The sequence below is a fragment of the Echiichthys vipera genome (assembly GCF_963691815.1).
Source record: "Echiichthys vipera genome assembly, chromosome: 8".
Taxonomy (NCBI): domain Eukaryota; kingdom Metazoa; phylum Chordata; class Actinopteri; order Perciformes; family Trachinidae; genus Echiichthys; species Echiichthys vipera.
Genome location: NC_139833.1, coordinates 31652398 through 31676417, shown reverse-complemented (window position 1 = coordinate 31676417; position 24020 = coordinate 31652398). Strand labels below are relative to the sequence as shown.

Below are 24020 nucleotides of genomic sequence, written 5' to 3'. Positions count from 1 at the left end.
ATATGCGTTTCTTCATTTTTGAGAGAGAAATTTATTTTTTTGTATTCATTTAATAGTTTTTTTATTCTGTTTTTAGCTTCCTTAAAACTTAATTAAAATATTAGTGGTTATTTTATATTGAAATGGCAGCACACGTGGATATGGACAAGTTGCAGTTACATAATCATAATATTTTTTATTAATAAAGCACTTTATACTATACACTAAATGTTGACCATTTAATTTGAGGTATAATCACCTACACAAAACAAAACCTAACCAATGGCTTTGACTTGAACAAAGTGAAGATGTTTTACTGGACAACCAAGTGTATGCTTACTGAGGGTCGATGACTCCATGCTGAGGGGTGATGGTGAGGCAGTGAGCGGGCCAGGACAAATCAAAGCTCAGCTCTTTGGATGTATTGTTCCGGATCTGAACCTGACTGGTGGTGGCTACACCATCTAAAAACGACAACGACAAAAGCAAATTTGTGCTGCTGATTACTAATCAGATGCCATTGCAGTCATTCACCTGTGGTTCGAAGGTAATCGCTTCACAAATCCTACTCAAAATCTGTAGTGGAATTCAAATCTAGATTCTACTCACTGATGGTGGGAGAGGCAAGGACAAGTTGTTCTGGATGGATGCTCCAGGACTCCTGCCTGTGTACTGGCTCTGAAGCCTGAGGGGGAAAAAAGACATTCTCTATTGAAAAATTAATATTTTATGTCAAATGCAGTGAAACAAATCTCTCTCATCTCATCCAGAAGAACCTGCACCAAAATAAGAAACACTCATTTCATTATAAGAAACCATTCAAATCTATAAAAGAGGGCTCATGGTACCTTTAAGGAGTGCTCTGCCACTCTCAGTGCCAGACCTTGGGGACCTTTCACTGGCAGCACATCCAGAGACACATTGCCATTTGCCAAACCACTGGGAATTACACAACATTGAACAAAACAATGAGCCTCATGCAAGAACATTTTCTTTACACACACATTTCTGTACACTGGGCTAGTATGAGTGTGTCATGTCAGATTCAGCAAACATTCCTAACTTAAGATAACTGTGTAAACATGATGATTGCCACCTGTGTGTAAATGAGCTCACATTCATGAGAATTTTAAATTATTAAATGAACGCTCCAATGACACCATATAAGGCTCCTGACTCATACTATATGTCTGGAAATGTTCATTTATGAAAATGGCACCAAAGAGTTAAAAATAATTATTTACGAGTGCTGTTTATGCAATGTCACCGGAGGGTCAACTTTTTTGTCATTTAATAAAACATTTTTTTAAAAAGCTTTGATATGAAAATGGCTTAAAAACAAAAAATCAGACAGCAAAACGATCCATGACTGTGAAAAAAATGGTAAAAAGTTCTCCTAAATCAACTGTGCAACCAACTTAAGAACAAATGTGATCATACGAGTGGTTCTTGTATAAGGACCATTGTGTTTTACATGATGTACTTCATTTAAAGATGTTGACTATTAAAGATGTACAGACCTAGTCCCACATTCTTGTATCCTGTTTATGTTGAATATATCTGTTGGATTGTAGTATATTACAGCATGTTAGAGATATGTCTGAAAGTACCTGTCAGTCTCTGAACTTTGTCTTGCAGAAGGCAGCAGCAGCTCAGTGTGGTCAGTCTTTTCACAGCCTGTGCTCTTTGCATTTCCCAGCAAAGACACCACTACCTTACTCATGTTTCCATAGAAAATATGCGCTTCATTGGGCCGTCGGGGAAGGTCGTAGGCTACAGAAAAGGTAAATAATCAGAGCCAACAATATTTTAGACATGTATTCCAACAACCTTTGTTAAATCGATTGCTATTTCTAGTATCACTATACCTTCATAATAACAGTTTTGGTTTAGCAAAGATCTACCGCAGTGTATATTAGATATAAAAGCTTTAAACTGGCTACAGGGTACAATCACTTTTCATCAATTGATCAGAAATATAATAGCAAACTGAAATGTGAACAAATTGCATTTTATTACTAATGGTATCTACTGAAAGGGCAATTTGAAAAGGCTTTAGACTGAGCTTTTAAAATAGAGCATTATAATTTAAGCTTACTCTCTGTAACATTTTCTTCTCCCAAGAACTTCTCATTGAAGTTGATGTTTTTCAGCAGACTGTTTTCAGACAGAGCCTTCCCCATAGCCTCTGGTTTGCTCTGAAGCAATCTGAGGAGAGAAAACACAAACACTGTTGGGGAGACGAAACAGCTTTCTCACAAAAGCAGAACCATCTGGAATTGGATAGATAAACCATCAGCATTTTTAAGAGTCAGAAACCATGTATGCTTATTTGAATCTATACTCCAATATACAAATCATCTGTAGGCAGGAGTATCAGAAATATTACTTTGGCATAACAGAGCTGACGTCAGAGCTTTTCCTTCGGTTCAGTTCAGATTTTATTATCAGCTACCCACCACTAATTCCCATATATGCCAATATTAGTACTCTAATAGCATTAAAGCCAACTGATTTAACTGTATGTTGAAAGGTCTCACCTTCTATACTGCTGCCTGGAGACCTCATCTCCAGAGAACAGACAGACAGTAGCTAGCAGTGCATTGGCTGAATGACAAAGAGCTTGTTCTCTTAATGTTGACTTCATTAGCACAGTGATCACCTGAAAACACACACACACACATATATATATATATATATATATATATATATATATATATATATATATATATATATATATATATATATATATATTACGACCAAGGTCACATTCCAGCATATGTTGAGGCAGGCAAGATATTCTTTTTCAAAGAAAAGTACCCACTATTTGCAAAAAGAGGAGGCATTTTTGAAAATGACACAGATGGCTGTAGCTGATGTGGAACCTAATGTTGAAGCTACTATCCTGTCACAATTGAACAAACGGGACAGGATTTGGCATATGTTTAATATACCGACTCATAATATACCAGCTCATAGCTCCGCGCTGTAATCCGTTCAATCAATTTTTCCATCACTCAGGTGGTTTTTTTGTGACCTGGTCACTTGACGCTCAGCGCTGTCACATGTGGATAACAAATTGATAATGCCCTCTGGAAATCAGAAATCAGCTGAGAGGTTCCATACAAATTTATATTTGCTATTTGGTCTGGTGATAGCAGGCTAAATCAAAGATTGTCTTCATTCCATGAAATGCTTTTATTATTTTTTTTGTATTATTAATCAAAAATCATTAATCGAAGTGTCTTGTTTAGCATTTAAATAAATCTTGTTGAAGGAATGTTTTTTCCTGAACTAAGTGTGGGTAATATCAGTTGTATCAGCTCTCCTACCTCTTGTGTTCTTTCCTTAAGTACAAATTGGGAAGGGGCGAGGCTGATGACAGAGGGTTCCATAACTGATCTTGTGTGTACATCAGAGAAGGCCACAGCTTTGATGAAAGCTGCCCTGGAGCCAGTGTTCCTTACACACAGACACACTTTGCTGACACGACTAACAGTGATGTCAGTCAGTGTTGCCACATAGCCGTCTGCCTGTTTTCTCTGGTCCTCCAGGATGATGTTGCTCGTCCCACCGTAGCCCGACAGTGGAATCTGAAGATGGGAAATATAGTAACCAAACTAAACTATAGACCTAGTCTGTCTTTAATAAATTAAAAAAGAAAGAAATTGAGGCAGGAAAAAAAGAGTAAGAATGCACAAAGGATAAGTGAGATAAAAAGCCATGTGATATATGAAAAAAGCCAGAGAGCAAGGCAGGACTAAAACGGTCACATCCTCACAGTGAATTTGACCCCTGGCTGTGAAGGCCGGACTCCAGACTGTTTGATCTCCAGCTTGGCCAACATGCAAGCCACCCTGGTGGGAGCAAAGAGCAAGTGGACAGTCACGTCTTCTCTGGGACGAATGGACAGCTCCCCATGTCGTGTCAGACGCTCTTCAGGACTGAACATACTCTGGAGCTGAGGGACAGTGAAATAATTACTTAAGTAATTAGCCAAATGATTATGGATTTACTGCATTTCTGTTTAATTGGATGAGAAATTAGAAGAGATCAAAAGTAAGGAATACAAAATTGGACTCCACCAATTGTACACATAGCTGAATAGTACAAAAAAACACCTATTGTCTATAATGAGTCCAACAATGTTACAGGAGTATAATGCTAAAGCTGTGGTGTTCTCATTTAATGTCATATTAATCTTGGGCCTAATTTCTATGTGGCTTTAGCTACATGCACCTGTGCAATCCAAACTGTTGTACGAAGATAAATCTGATTAAATAAAACCACCTTTGGTCACAAACAGTTGCAGTGGATTGCTGATTAACAAAAAATATATACTAAAAACAGGATGTGAGGATACTCTGAAGAAGGAAGAGCAATGAGGTGTTTTCAGAATGTTACAATATTAATATTATTAAATTATTATATATAATTAATAATCCACCTGAAAACAGTCCTGATCTTGACCACGAATAAGCAACCGTAGCTGTTGTGTGGCGTTGGTCGAGTTGTTCCTTAGAACCAGCTTCTGTTGGCTGAAGAAGAATGGCAGCTCTTGGTCATGTGATAACAGTTAGTGTGCAGGAATTCTTTGACAAGCTTTGATTTGAGATTGAGAGTCATAGAGTTCCTAATTCAAGCAGAATAGCCAAGTCAAACCTGGATGCAGTTAAATCTTTAAATAATGCATTCATTCTATAAGGCATTTAGCCTTCTTACTGCTGTCTGTTTTTACCTCCCTTCAATAAGTATAAATAAATTATGCAATATGTTGAAATCAAGAGACAACCTCTGGGGCTGAAAAATAAAGCCAATGTTTCAATAACTACAGTTCCTCATATGTCCATTTAAAGCTGGCTCAATCCTCTTAGTCCCCCATCTCAAAATGCCCCATTTTACAGCAGAAATAAACCTGCTTAGAGTCTTTCCAAAACTATACAGGTTGGGGCTCTAATTACTTTGACAGGAAATGGGGGAGGGGGGGCATACAGCCAAGGGCCACAGGTCGGAGTCGAACCTGGTCCGCTGCGTTTAGGACTTGAAGCCTCTTAGGAGCTTCGGTGGAGATTGAGATTGGGCCAGTAGCTTTTCAAAAAGCTATGGGACGACTTCTATGTTTTATACAGTCTATGGCTGAAATAGCTTCTGAGAAACAACACTCCCTGTAGACACCCTCTGTCCCTTCTCATGAATAACATTATACATGTTGATAGAATATGGTGGAACACTGGGCCTTGATATTTTTTTTTGATTGATTACTTTGCAATGAATACTTGATACCTATTAAGTGTTTTTTCTGTAACCAAGAAATAATGAAATTAATGAAAAACTGAAAAGTTGCTTACACAGCTCGTCCCAGAGTGACCCCTCCCCAGGCTACGAACTGTTTATTAGACAGAATTGGGGGAACATCATTGGCAACACCAGGACCAAAGACAGTAGCAGAGGGAATGCCAGGTTTTCCAGAGTCCTCTGGGACAACTTGTCCTTTGAGGGTTACCTCATACTGAGGACCTGATGGCAGCACCAGAATAGTGAGAAGGCTGCAACACAACAAGCACAAAGTTAATTAGCATCATTATGTCCACTGAACATGGTCAATATTTGTGGGATATTCAAGGACATACTCCAGGTCTGATGTTTATCAACAGTACATCGAATTATAGGAAGTGCATTAAATCAAAATGCAAATATATTTAAAAAAAATATTTAGGCACAGAAATATGCATGTATGTATGCAGGGTTAATATCAGGGCTGGAATACTGTATTTCATGTGTATAAGTGGTATGAAACGGACCATATTTGGTAGAGGCATTTGCTCTAGCAGTGCTAGAGCATATGCCTCATTTGCTAATAGCTAGCTAATTTGGGATCAGATTCTCAGATTATTGACACAAAATATAAATTACCTAATAGATATTGTTGTGAAAACTTACAAATGGCTAAAGTTTCAAGTTTCTCCAGCAGTGGTGTTATCTGGGTTTCTGTAATAACCTTAATACTATTATGGAATAGCTGACAGGAACTGTGTTTTCTCATTTAGAGGACTTCAGGACTGTCAGTTACTGCAAAAGCAAGAAATGTTTGTATACCTTTCTTGAAATGTCTTGCTGCCCTGTGCTTTGAAGGAGACCACAATGCCTTGCTCCTCACCCATTCTCAGGGACAGTTCATCAGGTGTCACAGAGAAACTGCCCTCAGCATCACTGCTCTATAAACAGGAATGAAAGACAGACAATGGGAGGGAATATAATTTAGAAGAAGATGGCAAAGGAACAGTGGGTTGAATATTGAAGGGCAACAAGAAGGAAGAGATGGAGAAGAAACAGAGAAAATGGAGATTCAACTGAAGAAAACAATAAAAACAGGTGCAATAAATCAATGAGTTCCAAATGTACCAAAGTCTGAGCCCAAAATGTCACAGAGGCTTACCCAAAACCCAGATTTAATAAGAAAAGTAAAGGTCAGAATTACCTTGAGTTTCAGCTGCATGTCAATGTTTCCTGCATTCTTTAACGGCAGCGTCTGTTGACTAGATTTACCCAGTGCAGCAGACAGGCTTACAGTCTAGACAAAAGTAGAAAACAGTTGACTGAGGCCAAGAGAACATCTGATGATAAATAAAGGTTGTTTTATGTCAACCTTTGTGTGAAATACAATTGAATATTTTCATGATTAATCTAGCAATTTAATTCCTCAAAGTCTTTTGACATTATATGCAAAAGAAAATCTGTTTTTACTCTGAAGATAGAACATCAGATAATATGGTTTCCGCATCCCATCAGGTTAACTTTCAAACATCCACATGACAGAGATTGACAAAGTGTCATCACATGTGCATTAAAAATGACCAAGGGTTAAAGTAGCCTGCAAATTCATGACTCACTCTTCAACTGCCTGCTGCTATGTAAACTGCTCAAATAATCACCATAATTACTTTGGAAGAGTTAGAACTGCTCTGAAAACAGAAACCTGATTTAACTGATTAGCTTTATTGTCCAACTTGGTCACTGATGACTGATGATCAGAATCGTCCCTGTTTGCACTTCTTAGACCAATTTGTTTCACCCACTTACAAAGACAAAACATACAAACTGTCTTTGCAATGTAGTAGTGTTCAGTGCTACACTAACAGTCTAAAAAAAAAAGCCATATGGAAGTTTGACTACCTGCAAATCTTTAGGAGCATGGACCCTTGCAGTCCCAGACCTGGCCCTGAGGGGAATACTCCTGATCACATGACTAGGACCGGGAGAGTCCACTTCAATGTCCACCCGAGCAATGTACTCATCAGCTGGACCAAGCTCTCCTGACAAGCACAAGCACAATGAGTTAGGGTTTGCAGAAAATAACTGTGTTTTGTTTCATTGTTTTATTTACTCTGGAAAATTAATTTTTTGCAACAAGATGAGATGGTTTTAGGACGCTGCAGGAAAAGTTACAGAGGTGTGTACTGGGCCCACTTATCTCAAGTCAGCTGACAACTCAACAGCTGGTTTTAAAACAGTAGGCACGTTACCTGTTTCAACAGCCAATCAGCTCGTAGCAAAGGCTGATGGTCAAGTCAGTTACAAACTGTCAGCTGGTCCAAATGGAACCAAATCACACATCCCATTGTACAAATTGCCCACAAGGCTCACTGTACAGCATTTAATTACAGTTACCTTATGTACTTATTAGCTGACTAGACTGAACTCTCCCCAGTGGATAAAAAAAGAAATACCCCCTTTCCACCACAAATACTTGTGTATGATACATACAGCATAGCCTTTATTCCAGTATGAAACACTATAGTTTTAACACAAACCTTAAACATTTTGATTGCTTTTATAAAAATAATAATAATAATTATGATTATTATAATACATGCATGTATTTAAAAGAGCAGTATATTCTTTCAAGAAGTCAAGGAAAATGTATCTTAAATATACTAATTTCCCCCAAGCAAAACTGGATTATTATATCTGAAACAGACATTATGTAGTTGACTCGTTCTACTGTCTTTAGCATGGATAATGTTAACAGTTAAAATCATCAAGTATTTGATCACCTGAAGAAACTGAGTACTTCTGAGGGGCCTTAAAGTGAACCCAGACCATGAAGCCCTGTGGATTCTGAAAAGAAAAAACATGTATTATGCGACTGATAAAGTCAGTTTCACTGCTTAAAGCAGGTGGGTATCTTAAAGTCATCCAGTAAAGGGCCGCTGTTGCTGCAGGTTTTTATTTGAACCAAGCAAGAACCCACCTGACTAGACTTATCCAACCAACTGAATCGCATTCACACAGTTGGATTTGTTGGATCAGGTGTGTTTTTGCTTGGTTGGAATGAAAACCTGCAGCCTTCACTGGATCAGTTTGAGACAACTTGCATTCATAAAGTTTAACAACAGCAGAGCTACATCAAAACATCTATTGACACATTAATTTACACTTCCGCATAAACAAAGTTTTCTTCACATATTCATGGCAATGCTATGAAATATTGATATACAAATAATTTTTGAGGGTGAAGTCTATTCTTTTGATAGATGAGATAAAAAAATTGAATTGTGAGAAACATTTTTTAATGTTCGGCCTCATTTCCAGAAAGGAATCAAAACACATTGATTCATTTTGGTAAAATACAACAATTACATCAGCAAGCTTTACAGAAAACATGAAACAAAAACCTGCAGCATGAAACAGGTAAAGTGACCAACTGCTGAATAAGGTTGTTATGGTTTTGGCAGTCCTAACCTCTCCGTAGTTGGCATGCATCACATGGTTCATCACCGAGGGAGTCAACACCGGAGTCATGTGTCCAGCCTGCTGTGTTGCCTCAGATGTAACGGTAACAGGGTGCTTGGAAAAGGTGAAGCATCGCCATGCTGTAGCATTCTGGACAAATGAGATGTAAAATGTGAACCACTCATATACTATTTATTATGCTCAATGCTGTGTTTTTATATCCAGTATAAAACCAGATCTATGCTGGATTTACGACCAATTATATCCAGTATTTAGATGGCTATGGGCAGAAATATGTCAGTGTAAACTGAATTTGAAATATGCATATATTTATTTAAATAGCTCAACTTGAAATCAAATAAAATGTGTTAAGTTTGTAGCTGAATGTAATATGAAATCTATTTCAGCTGGTCTTAAATGCTATTATTCAAATTGAGCATTTAAAATATAAATTATTATAGTAAGGGATCACTCAAAGAGTGTTTGTTTGTACTTATTTACTCTAACAAAACATTTGCTCTGTCATTAGATTAGATGAGGAATCCCTCATCCCTCACACGCTGTATTTAAATATGCACCTGTGTTTCCTCAGTTGTAACATGTAGAAACCACATAGGTGCCACTGGTGGTCAATGTACCACTACGTGTTTGTATGAGTTTGTAAGTGGTCTAAGAATATGTAGAAAAATGCTGTTGACTTACTGCGCTGATGACCAGACGGATGGGCACTGTAGCATGAGTCCTGTTGAGCAGTTTCAGAGGAAGAGATTTGTCACTGCCTCCTGGAAGGTCTCCGAAATCCAGACAGCCAGATTTGCTTACCTCCACCTGAGAAGCAACAACATGTAACATGCATACATTTGGTGAAAATAAGAAACTTCACTTTCCCCTAGGTTTACATCTTTTTTTTTTGGGGGTGGGGGGGTGGACGCCAACACAAACATTTCAAAAAAACAGTGTTAATTATTATTTGAACTGTACACACAAACACCGACATTATCTTAAAACACCATGTCTGTTCATGAATGTCAACCCAAAACTATTTTTAGTCATGAGTGTGATTCACCTCTATTGCAGGATTCTCTGCTATGGCAACCAGCACCACGCTTTTAGCAAAGATGTTAGCCCTGCCAGCAACCTCAGTCTCCAAGGAAGCAGGCCAAGAGCAAACACTGAAGACACACTGGTAGACTCCAGCCTTTGGAGGGATGAACAAGACCTTCTGCTCCTCTGTACTCTTGGGGGCAATGATCGTCTTGTTCTTCACTATAAGCCACTGGTATGGTGAGCTATCCACCTGTAGGGATTGGCATCGAAGAAAAAAGAGTGATAATTAAATTAATGCTCTCAGCTGGTTGAGCCAGATATTTTATGCAACTATATACAAACAACCTCTTGCTGACATTTTAAGCCCAGTTCAGACCAAAGATTCCCGATGACACGAAACCATTTTAGAACTTTGCAGGTAAAAGTTGCAGCGGTGTGAACTGACTCGTCTCGTCTGGGCTCAAACCAACTGATGTTGTCTCCTGAGACTCAGCTTGTCAAATCACCAGCAAGACACGTCACCTGTTTCAACAGCCTATTTAATCTTAGCAAAGTCTGCTGGTCAATTCACTTACAGTATATACGGCCAGCTGGTGGAAATGGCAGATATGGACGGAGGCTCAACGAGAGAGCGAGAGACAAGTGAGCAATGTAATGAATAAGGAAAGGGAGCGCCATAATCGAGAAAGCAGTGAATTAGAAAAATAAAACCTTATTTTTGCCTTTTCATCTCTACTAGCGGTTTCTATCACACTATGTCTGTCTTCATTTATATTTTATAATGATACAAATTATATCCAGCTACAAAAAAAGCCTGAAAAGTCGAAGGTTAGATAAGGAGTACAGAGAGGTGTTGCTAAGGAGATGATACACCATCTCGTCTCACCGGTCTGAACTGGCAGGTTTCAGAACGTCGCAAACCTGCACGTTGCAGTAGTTGCAAGTTTCTAAATGTCATCGCAAACCTTTGATCTGAACTGGGCTTTAGAGTTTTTTAACAGTGTAAAGAATTAGTCACCACTCGTCTTTCTGCTCACCTTCTCTCCATCAATAGCCAGGCTAGTGACAGTGATTAACACCTGCTGCCATCTCTCAGAGGGGTTGAAGAGGCTGAGGGTGGTCTGTGAAGCGATGCCTACACAGCAGGTGTGTGGGAACCGCAGTTCTTCTGGCACCACCACTTGGCCTGAGGATGACAGTGAAACAGGCATAGTTGATACATGGAGCTTCAGCCCCATATGGCAGAAGAAGTAGTAAGTTATGTACGTATTGTAAGTGAAGACAATGAAACTTAAACACCATAATTCATAACAGCAATTACAAATTCAGAGTTAAACTGATTCAATTAATAAGTATGAATATATATTAGAGCAGGGCTATTCAATTCATTTGGAATTGGGGCCAGTTGACGAAAACAATTCAAAATGAGGGGCCGGAAAAATATAAGCGTCACATTAAAGGATATTGTAAAACACTACAGCAACATAGGAGTGCATATATTGTCTTTATTTTACCAATATAAATAGTAGCAAAAGGCCTCAAAGTGCAAGAGCATAACAGTATACCTCCATGTCACGTACATACCCCCCTTCAAAAATATTTTCTCATCAGATCAACACGATTCAGGTCACCTATTTTGGTTTCAAAATGGCGAATTTCGCAGAAAGGTGCGGTTTTCATGCCTGTTATAAACACCAAGACCACTGCTACCTCTCAGTTCATCAAGGCCACCTGCCATCAGGGGCTCTGGACCATATTGACTATAGGGTTTTCCCATCATTCCCATGTCTCGTTGGTCTTGATGGGGTCTAGGGTGGTGATGGGAGCCAGCAGACGCAGAAATCCCCAGAGGACCTGTTGTGGGATGGACGTGTCTCAATGTGAGATCACTGTTGGGTATGCCTGGAATAAAAAGGAAGAATATTTTACGGTTTTGTAATGAATAACTTAGCACCTTTATTAATAAAAGCAGAGAGAAAGGACATGCCTGTAGAGGACACACCAAAAAGACTGTTTCCTGTTGCTCCCACATGATAAGCACCAGGATGTAATGGAGCTACAGGTCCCAAATACTGCTGAGCCAGCTGTGAGTTGAAGAGAGAGCGTCCAGTAAGGAGGGACTGCATATCTCCTTGGTGGGGAAGGTCAATCAAGCCATCACATTGTGGCTTAAAGGTGGGGATGGGCACATAGTGATGGCCCTCTGATGAGTAGGAAGGAGGCGTGCCACTAGCATACACTGATGATGACACTGAGCCAGCAACTCCCCACTGCTGGGAGCTCTGAGGAGCTGCAGAGCTGCTACTTTGCTGAATGTTCAGATTACTGCAATAGCCTGAGTCGACTTTAGTGAGCTGTCTGACATTGGACTCAGAGAGGTGCTTGTGGTTCCTGCAACCTGCTGAAAGGTCACCACTTCTGTCCCCGGGGCAATGGTAGTTACATTCACTCTGGCTGCGAGAACAGCTCAGTCCAGAAGCACTACGTGAGGGCTCTGGGGTTTTACACTGCTGTGCTGGTAGTGGATCCAGACTTTTAGAATGCTCTGGTTGCACCTGGTCCAGGTTTTTGGGCAGGCCAAGAATATCATGCTTTGGTAGCGCATCTGGTTCCACAGGTGGGGTTGGACTGAATCTGATGATGGTGGTGCTCAGTGCCATGCTACAGTTATTCTGTGAACGGCAACAAGAAGAACATAAATACAATACATAACGACAACTATTCCACCATTATACAACTGACAAAGAAAAATAAAATCATCCATTTCATTTAGTTTACAGTGGCTCAGAGAATTCATGTACTCCTCAAAATACAAGTTAAACCTTGTAACATCCAACCCCTTTTTTAGAAGGGGTAGGGGATGTTCAGGGTAGATAGCAGGTCATCAGTATATTCTACACAGGTGTGGTGTCCACCATTTGAAAGGTGGAACCTGAAGATTCATTTGAGATGAAGCTAACACTGTGTCAATTTGTTCTAGTTAATATTTAGAAATTTTAAAAAAGGCAAAATGAATAGTGAAAGTGTATATGATGGAACCTTGAGGATCACCACATAAAAGTCCACTGTGATTTGGGATGAAAGCATTTTGGCATTTAGAGATTTCTCCAAGAATTTCATAATTTAGTAATTGGAAGGGGAGCACCTTTGTTGTATAAAAACTGCTCTGAAACCCCCTTATGACTTTCCAGTCAGTCCTAAGTTATGCAATTCAAGACTGTATAAGAAACCAACTGCACAGTGGATTTCTTAAAATAGAATAGAAATATTCAAATGATCTCTCTCATTAATACTGCATGAGGAGAAGCTGCATGTTTTTGCTCCAGAAAGTGGGCATGTCTATAAAGAGTCCCTGTCCCTCAACAAAAATGTAGCCAGATTTTGGAGCGGTATTTAGCCTTCTTTCTGAAGTTAGCCTGATATTCCTTAGATTGTCTAGTTTGTCTTTCCCTATCTGGACACATACGGTGAGAAAGTAGGACTCGGCTAATTCACCGGTGTTAGCATCCTTTTGACTCTTGTAAACAAAAAGATGAATCATGCTGTTAAAACGATATATGGTTACAAAGGTATAGTTATACTTAGTTTAACACCATTAGATTAATTAAAAACATTACACCATCATTTATATTTGTAGGTCAAACTGAAAGTTTGATAGATTAGCCAAAAAAAGGTCCTACTGTTGACAGTGCACTGCAGCATTTGAAGTTTACTTCAAAGAGGAGAGAGGTTCCAACATTTCATCAATCAGATACCATATATCGTGCAACAAGAATGGAACTTTCAGTGTTGTTGCAGCCAAGGTTAGGTATGCTTGACTTTGCCCTACTGTACCTTTTGCCTCTGTGGTGTAGGTATGACAGTGCCATCATTCATTGAGATGTATGTGAGCCTGCTGAGACTAGGGCTAGAGCAGGTAGACTGAGGGGAGAGGTCAAGACCTGGGCGTTTGTCTGCTGGACCACCACTGGACGATACAGGTGACACCATACTGGGAAAGATAAGACAAAATTGTAACAAAGTAATGAATGATGGTGAAAAAATAGGGTTGAGTTTAACCAAAGCCAGAAAAGGATCGTAGAACACCGAGGGGAGGGGTTTGGTTGGGGGGGTGCTTTTTTCAAATCTGTCTCAGAGGCTCAACTGATTTTTAGAATGTAGACCACAGCTTTAAGTTAATAGGCTATGAATGCAGGGAGTCCCCAGGTCATTTGAGTGGGTCCACAATAAAAACGTGTGGTGTTTATGGTGTTTGAGGATTATAATTATGGTTATATTCGTTTAGTGGCCTTCACCAATACTAAGTTTATTCTTTATCAATAATCTTACTAGTTTCTTTTTCATTTCTAAAGAATTCTTTTTGTTTTAATATTATTTAAAAAATAAATTCAATATGAAAAGAGGATTAGAAATGATTTACATTTGAAATATAACTTAATATTGTTTCTAGAGCAGCTACAGTTAAGTCACTATATGAACTCAATAATATCTCACAGGAAACAGCTCAAAAGTTTAGAAAGAATGCAGAACAGTCATCAGTCAGTATCAGTTCTTCCTCCTGTCCTCTGCTGCTGTGAGTACCTGCAGTTTCTGCTGGTAGAGAGGAGGCCTGATGTCTCAGCCAGTAGCTAAGTTTACAAAAAAAGTTTGTGGAAAACTAAGAAACAGTACATACTGTATATACAGCTTTGGTTGTAACTTGTTCCTAACAATTTATTAGCTGTGGTTGTGTGAAATAACAACACGCCAACAACAAAGCAAGCAAGTGAAAATAATGCTCCTCAACCTTTCCTTGAGTTGTTGACAACTCCAGTAAAATGTAACCTTCACTTCATCTGGATCACTATCTCCACCACAGCCTCTCTGCTGTCCGCCGCTGTGTGCATGTGTGAGTTTTAATGCGTCAGATACCTAAGACCATCACTGTTACTAAACTTAATATGAAATACTCAATATTAATACTAATCAATGGAAACATGTAATACAATACCCATCAGCACTGGGAATGGAGATCTGACTTGGAGAGGAGTGGGTAAGTGGAGAGGTGGACGGTCTGAAGTTATACTGCGTCTCCTCCACACAGGGCTCAGAAAAACCATGGAGCAGTTCTGAAGAACAAGGTAATTGGTAACATACACATTGTCATCATGGTGTGATCATGGTCAACTCAATATTCTCACTGTAGCAATACTTTCTAATCATGCAAAATATGGATCTCTACAGTTGAATAACAGTGAATACTGTCCAGACTTATTTTTTACTCACCAGATGCCGAGTCTAGTGGAGGCTGGGTGTTCTGGCAGGAGATGCCAACATGCCTCTCTGCAGAGCTACGAGGTACTGGAGTGACCATAACATTTCTGTGTGGTGGTTTCTTTTCCGAAGAATTACTTGGTCTATCCTGCTGCTGCTGGCCAGCACTCCTTACCCTCTGTGGTGGAGGAGAGGAACCTCTAAAACAAGGCAGGCTTGGCTGCCCTTTACCCGGGCCTGGTGGGGTCCTTGGAGAGCCAGGTAAGGCAGCAAAGTCTTCATCACTTTTTTGTGACGTTTCTATGGACAACCTAATATTGTTTGATGCACGTGGGTTCAGTTCTCCTGGTTTTACTTCATTTGCTGTGAGGGTCCTGTCTGAGGAACTATAAGACTTAGTAGAGGAAGACGGCGAGTTATCACATGCTGTCATTTTTTCTGCAGGAGGCATGGCAGTGGAAGGCTTTCCTGAGCCCACAGACGTCCTGGCAGAGCTGAAAGATGTACAAGGACGAGGAATAGAGCTTCTTTTTGAGGGGGCCTGCAGGAGCACTGCGGACGAGCTAGTATTTAATGTTGTCTCTCCTTGTCTGTCTTTCTCAGTTTTTGTTCTTGTAGGCTTTTGTTTAGTCTCACTATCCACTTGCTGAGGTGAGCTTCCCTGTTCCTCAGGATATTCTGCCTGAGGGTTCCTCTGAGAACTGCTGAGGTTGTCAGCCCAGCCGGTCAGGTCAAAGATAGTGTGTGCCACTGAGGCATCAGTGCTGCCTGACACATCAGTCTGTTTCAGGTATTTCTCCATGTCGAAGGCACTCAGCTCTCCAACACTTCTCTGTAGTGTGTCCAGCATGCTGCTCTGATTTCGCTCAGGGAGGATCTATGTTGAGGGCAAAACATTGTTTTTTTTTCAAAGACTCGTTTTTTGGCTTTTTTTTGTTAGTTCTGCTGAAGGTTGATATGAAATCATGGAAGGGAGGGGGGGGGGCAAAGGCCCATGGGTTGGTGTCAAAAATGTAATTGAAGTGAGGACTAAGCATCTCTGTATATGGGACACCCGCTCTACTAGGTGACCTACTTGGCGGCCCTTGTTTTGTTATTTTGAATTTTCACTGATTTAAACATGGGAAGTTCAGGCTATTTTTTGTTGTCAATCCCTGCAACACAAATACATTTCCTAATTTAAGTGTTTAACTTGGGTCACCAAAAATAAGTGAAATTTTCATTGTAAAGTTCAAAGATGTAGAGTTATATAAAAGGAATTCTTTGTTCTAGTGGTCTTTTTAATAAATAAAAAAAAAGATAATGGATCAATATGTTATATTAAACATATAAAATGTTGGGATTGCAGCACTTATTTTATTACACTTTATGTTCAAACCCCAGAAAACAAAACATAAACTCAAGACTTTGAGCACTTTGCAGTGCAAGGTAATGACCAAATCAAAAAACATACAATTAAATATAAGAGTAATATTTGAAAATAAATATTGTAAATCCTTACATGTGCGGCTGTGTTTGGTTCCTCTGCGCAGTTGTCAGCAGGTCCAACAGGTCCTGCATACTCAGGTTGATTCCTCGCCCTACCCCTCTTAGACAGCTCCATGATCATGGCAGCTAGCTGTGACGGGTCAGTGCTGATGGATGCATCAGCAATGGCTGAAGCTATTGTGCTGATACTCAGCATCAGATGGCTGCTGGTATTGTTGGGGGACACACCGCTTTGGTTCCCCAAGCTTGAGTCAGAGCCAGAGCCCCCACTGTGGTCAGGTAGTGCAGCTCTAACAGTGTGGTCCTAAAGAGGAGAAGTGATATGTCAGAAAGCGGTCATTGTGCTTGTAATCCTGTACAGACATATTCAAATATCGACGTATCCAAAAAGTCCCTGTACCTCCTGTTTACACGGTTCTGGATCCGTATCACCTTTCGGTGACATCCTTTCACCTTGTGCTCCAAGAGTTTTATCCAGGTCCTCTGCAAGGAGATGATCATGAGTCCGTAGTGTATATCATTTTTAAAATAGCAAAGCAGAAAAGTTCCCGTACTACTGTATGAGCCTAGAAACCGATTCTTCTGGCTCAGCAAAACTATGAACACACCTGGGTTGAGTGTTTTGTCTGCTTCGAGTTCCATGGTGTCATTGTGAGGAGAGTCGTCTCTAGCTGAGAACTCTGAGGGTTGAATTAGAGGAAACGGTTCCCTTTTCTCTGGAGAGGTAATAATGTAGCCAAAGGAAGGCTGGAGAAACAAAGACATATTTCACTTTAATAAATGTTTCAGTCAAAAGGACTTAAAGCTAAGGAAAACAACTTTAGACCAAGCGGCTGAAACACAGTCTACTTCAGCCCAGCCTAGTCTCCTGTCAATGAAAACAAAAAAGACACCAGCTGCATGTCATTGTTGATGCATATCCCTTCAACAGCTTATGTATGGATGAATTCTTAACAGCTGTTCCATCTTCTTTTTGTTCATTGCATTTCTACAATTATACCTGAAATATCACGGTTTAATTTTTCTGTCAATAAATGTCAGGCATTGTATAACTTAAAGTTTAGGTCCTTTTTCGATTTGGCAATAGCCTTACAACAATGCAATATACTAGGGCTGAACGATTCGGGGAAATAATCTAATTGCGACCCCCAATTGTAGAGTTGCCCCATGAAGTAGCAACGGCACATATTAACCCTACCTAAAGCTGCACAGCATCATCCTCTTTAAAACAAGTAGTTCCACACAACCGACCTGCTGTTCTTCTTCTGTATCTGTACTTTAGAAACCTTTGTGTATATGTTATTATTTTTATTTGTGCTTTATAAATAAAAAGGATTGGTTTGGATCAGTTTCTGACTGTTCTGTCGAGCTTGAGGCCATTGTGCAGCAGGTTAAAGTGCAGCGTGACTGATGCTTGTTCTTGGAACCGAGTGCTCCACTTGCTTGCGTATCATGTGACTGGTATAATTGTGCCCCTTGCGGTTAGAAAATTGTGCTTTATCATATCGCAAATGCAATGAATCGTTCAGCCCTACTATATACAGTCACAAAACTTTACAGGTTGAAGTCTTTACCAGTTGAGGTCAAAACGAGTTCTAAGATATGTTTGGTTCGAGCAATGGCAGCATAAGTAGGGGATTAGAAAGTAGATAAGGGGCCATTACCCCACCACTTCACTCTCCTAGGCTGAGTTGGCGATGCGGCTGGTATGATCTCATCGCGAGATGGTCAGGTAATTTAAAGAAATTTAACTTACTCGTTTAACACTATCCACATCATCAGTGTTGCCCAGACAGCCCAGGGCTTCGGAGCGCTGTCCAAAAAACTGCCCAAAAGTCAGTCGCAGGTAGCTTTGGTCCCCCTGGTTAAACTCTGAGGAGACCTGGGATGCCCTCATCAGGATGTGGCTGTTGGCGGGGTTTTTCCAAGATGAGTCACTGAGAAAGCTGCTAGTGGCTGGTTCAATCTTTTCCTCCTGTGTGAATAGCAATATTCACAATAAACCACAAGAGGCAGTAGAGTTTCAGGGGGCTGTTAGCGTCTGCTCTTGCAATATGCCAGTGACTTTCATTTGATGACAAACAATATAATCCAGGTTTTGGTTATTTTTAGTGTGTGGTAAAATATGTACGTTCAACAGATATTCTGTGATGTCTTGCAATGTGATAGCCAGTCAGAACTGAAAGCTGTCAGTTGTCTGTTTAGAAACAAAAATAAAGATGTGAAGGAAAAAAAGTGGGGCTGTTGTATACCTGCATGAATTGGTGCTCCTTCTCAAATTCCCCTTGATCCTTAACTATCTTTTCCATAGCCTCACCTGCAGAGATGAAAGCATTTTTTCACGGTATTCTGCACAAAATAAAACATTAAATTAGAGAAATCGTATAGAGTTAAAATAGAGTTGTGGACTTGCTACATACTGGCAGGAACAAAGTCCTCTGCCTGAAACTGGCCAACATTCTCTGAGGTCTTCCCGTCAACCTCTTTCTCAAAGGAGGAGTAATATGCCAGATCCGTCACCCACTGTCCTCCTTCATTCTGGTACACCACACTATGAGTGGCACCTGGAGAGACAAGCACTTCTATTAACACATTACACCATGCTAGTGCTGCGTGATAGGACAAAAATCTCATATGACCCCCGATAATGATATAAGTATTGTTGTTAAAACATAAATGTAATTTGTTTGTATCTTTCTTTGACAATAGCTGACGGTATATTTAGACCTGTAGTTTCACACTTTCACAGCGCTGTGTCAGACTGTCAGATTGAACGTCTATAATAAGCATTGCAAAGGATGCCATTTTTCGGCAGGATGAGCGTCAGTAGTGTTGTTGATATCATCATGTTATGAGCAGATGTTCGCTGTTGGTTATTACCGAATATACAGCCGTAAATAGCCGCTAATGTATTAATTCAACTGAAACACTGCAGCCTGTGCATTTCAGAGTCACTTAAGGCTGTAACCGAGCTTGTGTGTCATCCGTCTGGTGTGTGTAGACGTGTGTATGTGTGCTACAGTAGTTCATCTTCACACATCCCTCAGCCTGAAAAGTGCATGATTTATGACACAGTGAGAAAAACATTTCATATTTTGCTTTATCGCCGTACAATGCATATCATCATACAATGCATATCATCATATCGCATAGCCCTACACCAAAATGAATGACGTTTGAGGACCTACTATCAATTCGGTAAATGTCTGAACTAAACATCAACAATGAAGCTAACCTTGTTGAAACTCCAACTCCAGGTTGTCTGGGCAGTGGGTCCATCCATCATCTGAATCTTGTTCCTGGTGGAAGCTCTGGGAAAAATACTTGGCTTCCAGAGAGGTGGAAAGGAGATTTTTGTCATCCTCACTGGTACTGTCAGAGGCCTCTGCAACAGTCACATCTCCACAGGGCCCTCCTCTTAAGCCCAAGGAAGGCCTGGCACCATCAGGCTCATCTACTCCATCATCATCCTCATTGCATTCTGGCAGCGGCATCTAATGGTGGGTTGGACAAAGTATATAGGCTGCATATAAATGTATTTTTTTGGGATACTATCTGTCTTATCTGAACTCCCCATTTTTTTTCAAAATGTGTTATATGTGTAATATTCTGTTCTATCGCCAACAGTAAAGACTTTACAGTGGAGCTGCCACACTCAGAAAGCAATCATGTCTAGTTGCATGAAAGATACATGGAAACCCTGACTTTCACCTATTGCCCCTCAGCCCCTTTTGTTTGTATTGTACCTGGGGGAGGTGGAAGCTCCCCTGGGTGCCTTGAAGGTGGGAGAAAGTTAGGTTTGCTGAGTCCTGAGGTCTCCTGAGTCCAGCTCCAGTCCTCGGGTAGGCTGAGTCCAAAAGTCGGTCAACACTGGGCCCAGACTCTGTGTTCTCCATGGCATCCTAGCATACAAATCACAACTATGTTGACAAATAGAGCCTCAGTCATATTTATTAACATTTTATTTTATTATTTATTACTGTGTTATATGATACATGCATGTTCTCCCCGTGTCTGAATGGGTTTTCTCCGGGTTCTCTGGTTTCCTCCCACAGTCCAAAGACATGCTCGTGTTAGGTTAATCGAAGACTCTACATTGCCCGTAGGTGTGAATGGTTGTCTGTCTCTGTTAGTCTCTATGTTCCCTGTGGTAGACTGGCTTCCTGTCCAGGGTGTACCCCGCCTCACGCCCGATGTCAGCTGGGATCCGCTCCAGCCCCCCGCGACCCCGACAGGGACAAGCGGTTGAAGATGAATGAATGATACATGCGGTGCTAATTATGGGGTCTACTCCTATCTGCTGTGTGCTAATAAAGGTAGTTTGACAAATGATGGCATGAAAGCAGAGTTAAGTGTGTATAAAATGATGGACTTTTTATATTTGAAAAAGTTCTATCAACTGATTACAATAAACACAAAAGGTAACATTTATCTATTTATGCTAACTTTCACTAAAACGTTTTTGTATTTCTCAATTCTCAGTCAGTAGCCCTTCACACAGAGATTCCTTTAGGAAGGTTGTTGTGCCGGTATTAATTATTCACAGAGAACCAAGGAAACCTAGTTTTGGTTTCACTAAGCAGGCGGCATTCTAGAAGCAAGAGAGTTGTGTGCGTGCGTGCGTGCGTGCGTGCGTGCGTGTATGTGTGTGCCGATCCGCACCGTTAAAGGTGGATCATTGCAGGCAATGTTTCTGTAAGTTCTTAATAACTAAGGCTACCTCGAACGCGGCTTTGTTACTTTTTGACCCTCGTCATCACTACTGTGTGTCATTCCGTCATTAGTGTTGTTTTTGGCGGCCTGTTTTACTTTTAGTCTAGTCTAGTTTTAGTCGACTAAAAGTCTGAGCATTTTAGTCTAGTTTTAGTCGACTAAAAGTCTGAGCATTTTAGTCTAGTTTTAGTCAAAGAAACTTGTATATTAGTCTCTTTTTAGTGATGCAATTATATATAATCAATATAATAAATGTACCTAGTAGTATTGACAAAACCAACATTTTATTTTAGCCAAACCCATGCAGATATCTTTAGTTTACATGCATGTACAGGTCTAGAATAAGTAATCCAATTTATGTTGATTCCAAATTCAGTTCAGTGTGATTTGCTCTGTGAAATACAAAACTAATAAAAAGTATTTGGCCAACAAAGGGAAGTTTAGTGCACGTATAGAGTGAGTCAGTCAGGTAGGAACTAAAAACACACTTTATACTCTCTCTCTCTCTCACACACACACACACACACGCACGCACGCACGCACGCACGCACGCACGCACGCACGCACGCACGCACGCACGCACGCACACCTCCAGTGGCTAACGCCAAAGCTAGCGTTAAACCCGACACATTAACCATAGCCTCATGTCGCATGAGCTTTCTTAAACAGAAAGTATCGTTACTTTATGTTTTGACATACCTAAATGTCATTATGGGATGCCCTGAGGTGTCTCTTAAGATCTGTGGTGTTTTTTCCTGTGATTTTGTGGTCACACATTCCGTTTTCCTTTCCACGTCTATGTAATGAAAGTGTTTCTTCTTTTCCTCCCAAAGACAACACCCGGCTGGTGCCACACTTTGTTCTCATGTTTCTTTAGTTGTCGCTAACCCTAACTCTAACGTTAACGCTAACCCACAGCAGCGGCAGCTTCAGAATCTAAATAATGCGCGTGTGGGGATTGAGGAAGTGACGTTGCCCAGACGCGAGACTGGGAGAGAAGCTTCAAAAAAATAATAATAACGTGACTAAACGAGACGAAACAACGTCTCGTTTTCGTCAACGAAAATGAAGAGATATTTTGTCTCGTTTTGATTCGTCAACCAAAAATTCAATTATATATTTAGTCTTTGTCATCGTCACATGCCCAGCATTTTCGTTTCGTCTCGTCTAGTTTTCATCACTTGATAGAGGTTCGTTGACTAAGATATTTCGTCAACATGTTCGTTGACGAAAGCAACACAACTTTCACACAGACGTAGGTTGAGGGCTATTGCAGCTCTGTAACTACCCCTGCTGCCAGCTGAGAGGAGCATGGTTTCCCGCAGCACTTTACAGCTTAGGTGGCCACCTAAACAATCACACCCCTGCCGCCTTAACTAACATCTTTCAAAAAAAAAAAAAAAAAAGTGATATTCGCTGTGTTACTCCAACCCGTTTTCTCCCACAGTGTTGCACAGTTAAACGATACGAAAAAACGTACCGCGGTACGCTGCCGTTAAAAACAAAAGTAAATAACAGTAATAACGCACGGAGCGAAAATGTAGCAGACAGTCAAGCCAACAGAAACCACAAAGCCCATCTGTAAATTAAGCTTTAAATCGTTACAGACAAAGGGAGCCAACACTTCCAACTTGGAGAAACATCTCACTGACAGACATGAGGACTTGTTCAAAGAGTTCAGAGAGCTGCAGGTTAGAGATAGATAACATAAATATCCCCCAGATGTAATGTGAAGTCAAATGAGTATTTGATGGTGAAAAAAGTTCACTTGTCACAAAATAGAGTTGCATGAGGCAGTCAGGGGTAAGGCTAACTGTTTAACTGTCCGATGTGGTTCACACATCTCTGTACGGTTCACACTGGAGACATAAACTTTACCGTAACATGCACGGATGTTCACAGGTATGCTGATCAAGAGCACCAGTTAAAAATTGTCTATTTTATTATCAGTACTGGTAATATAATCATAGCATGTACATTTTTGTCAATAATTTATAATATCTATTGTAATTTATATGAGTAGGAAATAGTCTGATTAGAGCACAGACCTCCACCAGGTCTGGCTCATTTGTGTTGTACGTTGGTGCGCTACTGTAGTTTGCAGGATTTGAACTTTATCAACATGAAGTGCAAATGGTAAATTTCCCCTTGGCGGGACGAATAAAGGATTATCTTATTTGATGAACTGAACATGTTAAGTTGCTATAAAGCTCAGCAGCTTTTACAAAATATTATTTTGACTTTTTAAGTTTAATTAATAAAAATAAATAAAATCGTTTTGAGTTCCACGTCCTGTCATCTAATATTTTATTCCATTACTATACTTGATGATGTTTTAGTTTCCACTGTGGTATCGAGATATTTTGGACAGGTATCGTACCCCCCTGCCATTTTATTTCCTCAGAAACTTGCCAGTATCAAAAATAAATTGTACACAAAATAAACACTGTAAAAAAAAAACTTGATACTACATGATTCCATGTTTCCCACAACCCAACTTAAAATAGAAGCCAAGCACCATCACCATTAATTTAAAGTAAGAAAAAAGAAAGCAATACCATGCAATAATATACAATAAGTATATCCACAGAATAGCCTGATTAAAATGCCCACCTCGGGCTGCTACAGTTACATTGGAGATGTCATGCATCTGTACTGACCAGTGCCTCCTGTCGGTCCAGGACCATGCTCCAGTTGACGGGAGAAAGCCTCTGAGTTCCCCCTGATGCCCCAAAAGAAGAGCTGGCCTCTCCTATTCCTACAGGACCTACACGGTCACCCATCTGCAGAAGAGTGTGTAAATCAGG

General features: G+C 40.2%; 1 protein-coding gene across 3 annotated transcripts in view; it reads right to left on the bottom strand.

The window, feature by feature from the left end:
- The window catches only part of cep192 (centrosomal protein 192), a 49102-nt gene that overhangs the window by 12528 nt on the left and 12554 nt on the right, over window positions 1-24020 (bottom strand). For 2 of the 3 annotated variants that reach the window (XM_083918466.1, XM_083918467.1), the window contains exons 11-42: window positions 23874-23996; window positions 20247-20402; window positions 19736-19994; window positions 18921-19064; window positions 18753-18817; window positions 18257-18475; window positions 17109-17247; window positions 16901-16983; window positions 16514-16804; window positions 15025-15889; window positions 14750-14867; window positions 13594-13750; window positions 11762-12431; window positions 11470-11661; window positions 10797-10945; window positions 9779-10009; window positions 9415-9540; window positions 8722-8862; window positions 8034-8097; window positions 7153-7292; window positions 6458-6550; window positions 6076-6194; window positions 5328-5525; window positions 4427-4517; window positions 3761-3940; window positions 3312-3572; window positions 2520-2641; window positions 2078-2187; window positions 1590-1752; window positions 828-918; window positions 589-664; window positions 320-443 (exon numbers count right to left, since the gene is read on the bottom strand). In XM_083918466.1, coding sequence (XP_083774592.1) covers window positions 320-443; window positions 589-664; window positions 828-918; window positions 1590-1752; window positions 2078-2187; window positions 2520-2641; window positions 3312-3572; window positions 3761-3940; window positions 4427-4517; window positions 5328-5525; window positions 6076-6194; window positions 6458-6550; window positions 7153-7292; window positions 8034-8097; window positions 8722-8862; window positions 9415-9540; window positions 9779-10009; window positions 10797-10945; window positions 11470-11661; window positions 11762-12431; window positions 13594-13750; window positions 14750-14867; window positions 15025-15889; window positions 16514-16804; window positions 16901-16983; window positions 17109-17247; window positions 18257-18475; window positions 18753-18817; window positions 18921-19064; window positions 19736-19994; window positions 20247-20402; window positions 23874-23996 — 5960 coding nt within the window. The remainder of the gene's footprint in view (window positions 1-319; window positions 444-588; window positions 665-827; window positions 919-1589; window positions 1753-2077; window positions 2188-2519; window positions 2642-3311; window positions 3573-3760; window positions 3941-4426; window positions 4518-5327; window positions 5526-6075; window positions 6195-6457; window positions 6551-7152; window positions 7293-8033; window positions 8098-8721; window positions 8863-9414; window positions 9541-9778; window positions 10010-10796; window positions 10946-11469; window positions 11662-11761; window positions 12432-13593; window positions 13751-14749; window positions 14868-15024; window positions 15890-16513; window positions 16805-16900; window positions 16984-17108; window positions 17248-18256; window positions 18476-18752; window positions 18818-18920; window positions 19065-19735; window positions 19995-20246; window positions 20403-23873; window positions 23997-24020) is intronic. The other variant, XM_083918468.1, reaches the window with a different exon arrangement.